The sequence below is a fragment of the Camellia sinensis genome, chromosome 1 (genome assembly GCF_055761805.1).
Source record: "Camellia sinensis isolate YWXY chromosome 1, ASM5576180v1, whole genome shotgun sequence".
NCBI classification, from domain to species: Eukaryota; Viridiplantae; Streptophyta; class Magnoliopsida; order Ericales; family Theaceae; genus Camellia; species Camellia sinensis.
In genome coordinates this window covers 53,098,016-53,107,584 of record NC_138961.1, presented here as the reverse complement: position 1 = coordinate 53,107,584, position 9,569 = coordinate 53,098,016, and the positions used below count along the sequence as shown (strand labels likewise).

The window sequence follows — 9,569 nt, the reverse complement described above, 5'->3', positions numbered from 1 at the left end:
GGCTCACAGTGAACGAGGTGGATAAGTCCAAATCTCACGGAGCAGTCGTGACCGTATTTAAGGAACCCATCTATCGTTTCCTGGAAAAGATCAAGAGAGAGCCTTTCTTTGTTTGGCTGCCGAAAATGTTGGGAGATCCAGCTCGGCGTAATCAAAAGCTCAGATGTACCTATCACCAAGACAGGGGGCATATGACTCAGAACTATAGAGCACTGAAGCAACACTTGGAAGACCTAGTAGCAGCTGGTAGGGGTGTGCATAATACCGTCAAAACCGCCGAAACCGCCAAAACCGCACCGAACCGCACCGCCAAGGCAAATTCATTATTATTTGTCAATCGAACCGCCGGTTTTTGGTAAGAAAAATGGCAAATTCTAGTGACATTTTTATCAATCCGCCGGTTTCTATTTTTCTTCCAAACCGCACCGACCCGCACCGCTATTAAATCATGTTTTATAGGATTCTAAAAATTATTTTTTACTTAAGTTTGCTTGTTGTTCTATACCTTAGAATATAGTATTACATTAATGCTCGAGGGGAATTTTATGTATTGTATTTGATCATTGCAGCTTCCACAGATACTTGTAATGAACTGATGGCATAGTCGTTGATATTATCATGTTGTTGCTACACTTGCTGCATCAGAAGAAAGCTTCGCAAGATGCTTAACATCACGATGTCTCTCGTCTTTTTTTTACTCTTTGATTTAAGTTTTGTAATTTGAATTATATTTTTTATAAACCGCCAATCCGCCCGAACCGCCAAGGCAAATCCGCCATTATTTGCCAACCGAACCGCCGGTTTTTGATAAGGAAAATGACAAATTCTAGTGACACTTTTATCAATCCGCCACCCGCCATACGGTTTCTATTTTTCTCTCAAACCGCACCGACCCGCACCGCGCACACCCCTAGCAGCTGGGCACCTCCGGGATTACATTGATCAGGATAAAGCAGTGACCGAACCGGGGAACCCACCACCAGAACCGAACATTGAGCACCTACCTCGGCTGATAATAAATGTGATCCATGGAACAGCAACCCAGGAACGTGAAGAGGCACTGAAAGAAGAGATTGCTAAGGCTGTGCAAATTCAGCAGGTCATGTCAGTAGAGCCCGCGTCGAAAAAGGTACGCACAACACGCAAATCCCCCTTGTGCACTGTTTCATTTACTAGAAAGGATTTAGAAGGCATATAGTGCCCACATACTGATGCACTGAATATAACTGTGGGAATTGGGAAACGGTTTGACGTAAAACGAGTCCTGGTAGATCAAGGCAGTGCAGTAGACATATTGTATTATGACTTGTTTAGAAAGCTTGGTCGCTCCGAGCAACACCTCACCCCAGCAGTAGCTCCATTAGTCGGCTTCAATTTACAACCAGAATGGCCACTTGGCAGAATAGTGTTGCCAGTTGTGGCGAGAACGAAGACCCTCCAGATAGAATTTCTAGTTATTAATACACCTTCCCCTTACAACACCATACTTGGTCGTCCATGGATTCACCGAATAGAAGCGGTCCCTTCAACCTACCACCAGCTCATCCGTTTCCCAACAGAACATAGAGTAGAGCAAATCTCAGGGGATCAAGTTGCGCCAAAACATTGCTTCATGGCGGCATTGAAGGCCAAACAACTTTGTAATGGGGTATATACAGTGGAAGTGGCCGAACAACCAGTCTTGGAAGATGTAGGGGGGGCCCCAGAGGAAAAGATGGTAAAGGATTTAGAGAAAGTCCTGGTAAAGGAGGATGATCCAGAAAAGTACTTCCTTATTGGTATCTCGCTAGGCGTTGATGAGAAACTTCAACTGCTTGAACTACTGACGGAAAATATAGAGGTATTCGCATGTTCAGCATATGATACTCCAGGGCTGAACCCAGAATTTGCTTGCCACAAACTCAACATCAACCCTTCATCTCGACCTATTGTACAGAAAAATCAGAGGTCCTCAGTTGAGCACACTAAAGTAGAAATTGCTGAAGTCGAAAAATTCCTGGCATCAGGAGCGATTAGAGAAGTTCAGTACCCACAATGGCTGTCCAACACAGTTGTAGTAAAAAAGAAAAACGGAAAAATGGAGGGTCTGCGTTGACTTCACTTGCCTAAACAAAGCTTGTCCCAAAAACAGTTTTCCTCTGTCTCGCATCGATCAACTGGTAGACTCAACGGCAAGGCATGAGCGCATGAGCTTTCTAGATGCTTATAGCGGTTACCACCAGATACCACTGTTCGGCCCGGATCAAGAGAAGACAACATTTATCACTCCAAGGGGCACTTATTGCTACAAAGTAATGCCGTTCAGCCTCAAGAACACCGGAGCAACCTACCAGCGAATGATCACTCGAATGTTCAAGGATCAACTCGGAAAGACCATGGAAACATATATAGATGATATGGTAGTAAAAACCAAGCTCGCTACGAACCACCTCGCAGACTTAAGAGAAGTCTTTGGTATCCTGAAAAACCATCAGCTTTGCCTCAATACCTCGAAATGCGCTTTTGGGGTAGGAACAAGGAAGTTCTTGGGGTATATGGTCACTCACAGAGGAATCGAGGCAAATTCGGATCAGATCAAAGCAATACAAGAGCTAGAAGCACCAACGAAGGTTAAAGAGCTACAGAAGCTGGCTAGAATGGCGGCCGCCTTAAATCGGTTCATCAGCAAGTCTTCAGACCGAATGAAGCCTTTTTTCCAACTGTTGAGAAAAAAGGCAGCGTTTGAATGGAGTCCCAAGTGTACCGAAGCATTGCAAAGTCTCAAAAGATACCTCAGTACACCACCTCTTCTGTCCACTCCAGAACCAGGAGAGGAGCTGTACCTATTTCTAGCAGTCTCAGATCACGCCGTAAGCACAGTATTAATTCGAGAAGTTAACAAGGAACAGAGGCTAGTATATTATGTTAGCAAGACTTTACTAGATGCCGAGACACTGTATCTACCCTTGGAAAAGTTAGCTTACGCGCTGCTTATCGCCTCAAGAAAATTACAACATTACTTCCAGGGGTATACCATCAATGTCCTCATCGAGTTCCCCTTCAGATCTGTATTCAGTCGAGCTGATTTCTCTGGCCGAACAGCAAAATGGGCGGTAGAACTTGGTGAGTTTGACATTCGGTACCAACCCAGGACAGCAATCAAGGCCCAGGTCTTGGCAGATTTCGTCGCAGAATTTGCTCCCACCCAGAGTACCGAGCCAGGGAGTCCAAGTTCGGCATAGGTGCCATGCCCACCGAACAGGAAAAACACTGCGCTTCGGAAGCATGGAAACTCTTTATTGGAAACATCTGGCAGCTCTATGCCGATGGATCATCCAATAACCGAGGCTCGGGGGCAGGAGTAGTACTTATCTCACCAGAGGGATTTATTTGGGAGCAGGCTCTCAGGCTCAGTTTGAAGGCTTCTAACAATGAGGTGGAATACGAAGCATTGCTGGCTGGCTTATGTAGTGCCGAACACTTTAGTGCAGAACAACTTCTTGTTTTCAGCGACTCGCAACTGGTGGTAAACCAGCTTTCTGGGGTCTATGAAATACGAGACGAAAGAATGGCTATGTACGCAGACAAGGCCAAAGATCTACTCAAAAAATTTCGATCCATACGAGTGAAATGAATCAGTCGAGACAAAAATAGCCATGCTGATGCTCTGGCTTGCCTCGGCTCATCAGTAGATACTAAAGATGCTAGAAAAGTTTGGGTTGAGTTCGTGCCAGAACCAAGCATTGCATCTCCAGTCCTCTGCAGCAACTTAGAGCCAAGCTGGATGGATCCGATACTTGCTTTTCTAAAATCTAGCACTCTCCCCGAAGATAAAAAGGAAGCCATCAAAGTCAGACACAGGTCAACTCGGTTTTGGATCTCACCATCTGGGAAGCTGTATAGACGCTCCTATCTCGACCCTTATCTTCTATGTGTGCATCCAAATTTGGTCGAAAATGTTCTCTATGAAATTCACGATGAGATTTGTGGATGCCACGTTAGTGGAAGGTCGCCGGCGCACTGAGCCCTCACTCACGGGTACTGGTAGCCACGGATGCTACAAGATGCACAGCAGTATGTTCAGAAGTGCGATATATGTCAGAGGTTTACTCCACTAATTCATCAGCTAGCCAAAACTCTCACTCCACTCACCAGTCCGTGGCCCTTTGCCCAATGGGGTCTAGATATTGTCAGACCATTGGCACGAGGCACAGGGAACAGATGATTTTTCATCGCTGCAACCAACTATTTTCACTAAGTGGGTTGAAGTCGAAGCACTAGCAAGTATCAAAGAAGCGGACACAAAACGGTTCGTCATGAGGAACGTAGTAGTGCGTTTTGGCATGCCGCGGGTACTGATTACGGATAATGGAACACAGTTTGATGGAAAGATCTTTAGAAAGTTTTGTGCCAACCTCAGAATCAAATATCGGAACTCTTCTCCAGGGTACCCACAAAGTAATGGGCAGGCAAAAACGTCAAACAAAACCATCATCAACGGAGTAAAGAAACGACTTGAACATGCAAAAGGAAAATGGGTAGAAGAGTTACCCCACATGCTATGGGCGTACCGAACCACAGCACGGCGCTCAACGGGGGAAACACCTTACTCCCTGACTTATGGAATGGAAGCCATCATCCCACTTGAAGTAGGTCTCCCAACCCTCCGGTCTGAATTGTTTGAAAGCACCAATAATGAGGAAGCTATTGCACAAGCACTGGATATGGCAGAAGGCCAAAGAGAAGCCGCACTGATCAGACTTATAGCATATCAGCAACAGCTCATCAAGAGTTTCAATCAAAAAGTTTTCCCAAGACAATTCACACCTAGAGAACTGGTTTTGAGGAAAGTCATGGATCACAAATGGGTACCTGGCAAAGGAAAACTTGGGCCTAATTGGGAGGCCCCTACAAAGTCACAGTTGTTGCTGGAAACGGAGCTTACTACCTAGAGGATCTCAAAGGCCGAGCCATACCTTGGCCCTGGAATGTAGCAAATCTCAAGAAATACTATCAAGAGAATTAGGCCCTAACTTCTCTATCAGGATGCAAAGACATTTATCTTTTGGCCAATACAAATGCCTCCCCACTTCTCTCAAGACTGTCAAATTTTTGTAATTAGTTTTGGTGTCCACCAAACGGAATTAGCTTTGATGTTTATCAAACGAAATTAGCTTTGGTGCATACCAAACGGAAATAGCTTTGATGTTTATCAAACGGAATTAGCTTTGATGTTTATCGAACGGAATTAGCTTTGGTACATACCAAACGGAAATAGCTTTGATGTTTATCAAACGGAATTAGTTTTGATGTTTATCAAACGGAATTAGCTTTGATGTGTATCAAACGAACTCAGCTTTGGTCTTAACCCAAATGGACTTAGTTTCAGAACGACTGAACGGAATTAAAATTTAGTTAGCACTCAAACATGCCAAGTGGAACTGCTTGGTGGACTTATGCTTGGCAACTAAATCGGACTTTAGCCAAGTGGAATTACTTGGTGGAAACCGCACTAACACATCTTAAGTAAACATCTCTGAATCTACAAAATCTCTTAAGTATCATCACATCAACACTTCAGTACTGCTTCGTACAAACAGAGTTGGAACAAACTAAGCTAAACTCTATCAGGAACAAACTTCCAGCACTAGTCTTACTCAACTCCAGCTGGGGGCAACAATTGTTTTCTTTCAAACCAACCTGGACCTGAGTAAGACACTTCTTCATATCTTTATCCCATTCAAGTACACTTATAATATCAAAGTTGCAACAGACTTAAGCAGCTCTGCCTAGAGAGCACAGTCTTCAGCACAGATCTTACTTAGCTCCAAGTGGGGGCAAACAATTATTTTTTAGAACCAACCTGGACCTAAGTAAGACCCTCTTCTTTTCATTACAAAACCAAGTACAACCATGCAACATATTCGTTAACCAGATCGAGCATCTGTTTGGCCTCAAGGTCCCAACAGAGCTCGGCTGAGGGTAAACAGTACAGAACCAGACCGAGCATCTGTTCGGCCCCGAGGTCCCAACAGTGCTCGGCCGGGGGTAGACAGTATAGAATACATTCAGATGTAAAAGCCAGAAAGCATCAGATTACAAAATCAAAAGGAAAATTCCATCATCCAACAAAGGCACAGATGGCCCCATAGCCAGCAACAAAGAGAAGGAAAAAAGAAGAGAAAAACTGTCTTTGTAAGTATAAAGAGAGAACTCGTCAAGGGGACCAAGCCACAATACATCAGAAACATGAAAACAAAAGAGAGTCCAAAAAGCAAAAACTTCAAGTCTCTCCAAAGAAAACTTCAGCTTTCATTAACAGAGGGAACCTCAGGAGCAGTGTCTACGATCTTGTCCAGGCCGTCTTGGGGAGGAAAAGTAGAGGTAGCTCTAACTTCTTGAGAAGTGAAAGCTACCTTAACCACGTCTCCCGCGGCTTCAATCTCCAGGGTTCCACCCCCTTCAACGTTCACCGTCTCAATTGCAACATCATTCTCCTGAGTCTTGTTTGCAGAATCAATTTCTGGAGAAACCTCGGCCGGAAGAACTGCAGAGGTAGAGACAATCGTTGAACCTAGGGACCTTGAGGGAACTGGGGCATCCTGAAACAGGGGAGAGCCTTCAGGAACTAGGGCAGCGGCTAGAGCACTCGACCAATCCTTCAGAAAGAGCTTGTCTCGCAGCACCAACACCTCCTCTTTATAGGCAGCCCCAGCCTCATCTCAACCTTGTTGCCAGTACTTGGCCTCCAACGCAGAACACTCGACAGCCATCACCTCGATAGCAGCCTCCAACTCTGCCACTTTTCCTTCAAATTGAGCCTGCTCCTTAATAGCAGCCTCCTTTGACTTTTCAGCTAAAGCAACAACCTTGTTCAGACGGAACGCCTCCCTTTCGGCAGTTCTGCATCATTCTTTCTTGGCCTCCAGGCTCACTGTCAGTCTCTCAGCGTTCATAGCGGCCTCCAGTACGGGCTTTTCCAGTTCCTCCGCTCAGGTGATGGACAGATGCATCCTTTGAATACACTACAATGGATTACAAAGTATTAAAAAAAAGAAGGCAGCAGCATAACACCAAAAACAAGCAAAGCAAGAACGCACTTACAGCAGTCATCATCTGAAGGGTCCCCTTTAAAATAGGATTATCGCAGGGCCTATTATGGTCAGCCATGTCCACCGGCATCAACAGAGTCTTGGTCAAGTCAAAAGAAAAATCTTTGGAAGCAACATCCGAATCAGAGATAGAAATGGGCCTGCCTTGATGTAGCATTGGCAGTTCTTATTTCTCAAATATTTCGTCTTCAATAGGATCTTCAGAAACTTCTCCAACCACTGCCTTACTAGTTGTAGACACCCCATTTTTGACCGACCTTAAGACTCATAAGTCATCGATTAAGCGCTCGATGATCACTCATGTTTGTGCTCGTTTCGAGTTTCCGGAGTTTTCGGCTGAGTGCCTTGCCTCTGGGCCTCTGAACTCTTTGTGTTTTGGCTTGGTTTGTAGACCATACCTTGTTGACCTTGCCTGAAGGGAGAGAGAGGTCCGTAGACCACTTTTTATGTTCGTAGACCACTTTTTGTGATCGTAGACCACTTTTCCCTCTCAGCATTCAGCCGAGCGCCTTGTCTCGAAACCTCTTAGCGTTCTCCTCTTGGCTTGATTTTCAGATCATGCCTTGTTGCCTTTGCCTAGAGGGACACAGAGGTCTCGTAGACCACTTTTTGTGCTCGTAGACCACTTTGGCCTCTCGTAGACCACTTTTTGTGCTCGTAGACTAGTTTTTGAGGTTTCCGGCTGCGTGCCTTTTCCCGCGGACTTTTGTCTTGCTTCCTTTTTGGTTTGGTTTTGAACCAAACCTTGTTTTCCTTTGCCTAGAGGTTGAAACAGGGGTGTAGACCAGTTTCTCCCCCTGTAAACCACTTTTTGTGCCTGCCAGCCAATTTTTTGGTCGGCCAACTGATTTTTTTAATCGAGCAGCCCTTGCTAAATCAGGCCTATCCCTTTGAATACTTGGATTTCAGTTATGAGGCCACCACCGTTGGAAAGATTACTTCCGGGGCTTCATTTTGCACTCAAGAATCTCCTAAAGCCAAGTCCAGATGAGGGAGATATGGTTGGTTGAAGTAGGGCATCAATCCGGTTGGATTGAAACTGTGCGGCTTCACCAAAACAGGCATACCTTTTTGCACAATTTTGATGCAAGGTTGGCGCCATTGGAAAGCTTACTTCTGGGGCTTCAATTTGGACACTTGACAGCCATTTTTTGGCCTTTCCAGCCACTTGCCGACCACTTGCTCTTCTTGTAGACCAGAAAAAGTAGCTGACCGACCACTTCAACTGGTCGGCAGCTTTTCTTCAGCTTCCTGACGATATTTTCTTGCCAGCTGTGCCAGCTGGAAGGCACAGAAACCATCCTCCATACACGTGTATAGAGGGATGGCTTAGAGCCTTAAGCTTGTTTAACAAGCTCGAACTTTGTTTTTCTATAAGAAGGAACCTCCTCCCTCTTGCTTTAGGTTCAGAATTTTGTGCTTGAGCTATAGATACACACCTATCTCTATATTTGCTCATTCTCTTTTGTTTTATGCTTAAAAGTGCATTTTCATCATACTATTGCACACAAACACACACTCAAACACCATACTCTTGTTGCTGAGGCACTTTGAAGCTAGTTTTGGTGTTTTTGGACTGGTTTTGATCCAAGAAATCTGCTAGAGCTATTACTCTAAAGTGGTTCTACAAGGGTGAGCTTCTAACCTCTTAAACCCTTGTTTTTTATTAAGCTTTTGGACCTATTTGCATGCTTATTTTGACTTGACTTTCTACTACAAAAATTTCTGATTTTGCATGCTTGTAATGTTTGTTTAAGGTCTCTTTTGTGTTGGGGGTGGTCTACCCCCTCTTGTGCCTTTTTTGGCTTTGTTTTACACCATCACTTGAGGCCCTTGAGATCACTTTCTCTTGGCCTTTTAACCATTGAAATCTAGTGGATTTTCAGTGGTAAAACTTGTGTTTTGAGGTCTTAAATAGGAGAGGGTCATCCCCTCTCCCTGTATCTTGGATGCTTGCTTCATTTGCCTTATGTTTGAGCATGTTTGTTAAGCTTATGTTGACTCCATCTTAACATGTATTTGGGGTTATTTTGACATGGCATACCACTGTTTTGACTTGGTTTGGTCACCCCTTGCATGCTTTATACACTTGTAGTCTAAATTTTGCAAACTAGCTTTGTGTGCCTTATGAAGTAGCATGTCTTTCTAGCATGTTTTGGCTCCATCTCATCTTGTTTTTGGTGTTTTTTTAGCATGCTATACCTCTTTTTTAGGTTGGTTTGTTAGCCCCTTGCATGCTCCATGCACTTGTAGTGTAATTCCATTCATTGGCCTAACATACATCATGCTTTTGACTATCATTCTAACATGATTTTGGCTTAACTTCAGCAAGATTTTGGCCATGTTTTAGCATGCTCTAGCTCTGATTTATGTTGTTTTGGTCATGCATGCCATGTTTTGTATAGCCATAGTGTATTCTAGCTCACTAGTTTTGAGTTTCCAAGCCACTAGCATGCTTTGCTTGGGCTATTTACATGA

The 9,569-nt window shown here is 44.4% G+C and overlaps 1 protein-coding gene and 1 long non-coding RNA gene across 2 annotated transcripts; both read left to right on the top strand.

Annotated features, from left to right (window-relative positions):
• Positions 1–250: 250 nt before the first annotated feature.
• On the top strand, positions 251–758 carry LOC145789719 (uncharacterized). Its single transcript, XR_014327966.1, has 2 exons — positions 251–355; positions 570–758. It is a non-coding gene; the product is annotated as an uncharacterized LOC145789719 (long non-coding RNA).
• A 2,468-nt stretch (positions 759–3,226) lies between these two features.
• On the top strand, positions 3,227–4,931 carry LOC114317468 (uncharacterized). Its single transcript, XM_082882189.1, has 3 exons — positions 3,227–3,555; positions 3,619–3,976; positions 4,164–4,931. The coding sequence occupies exons 1-3, from the start codon at positions 3,227–3,229 to the stop codon at positions 4,929–4,931; spliced, it is 1,455 nt and encodes a 484-aa protein (XP_082738315.1).
• Positions 4,932–9,569: the final 4,638 nt, after the last annotated feature.

Excerpts from the sequence above, each read along its gene's own strand:
- LOC114317468 (XM_082882189.1), top strand. The coding sequence starts at position 3,227 with ATGCCCACCGAACAGGAAAAACACTGCGCTTCGGAAGCATGGAAACTC. Across the intron at positions 3,556-3,618 it reads CGAGACGAAAGAATGGCTAT|TCGAGACAAAAATAGCCATG; the intron begins GTACGCAGACAA and ends GAAATGAATCAG. Across the intron at positions 3,977-4,163 it reads ATGAGATTTGTGGATGCCAC|ATATTGTCAGACCATTGGCA; the intron begins GTTAGTGGAAGG and ends AATGGGGTCTAG.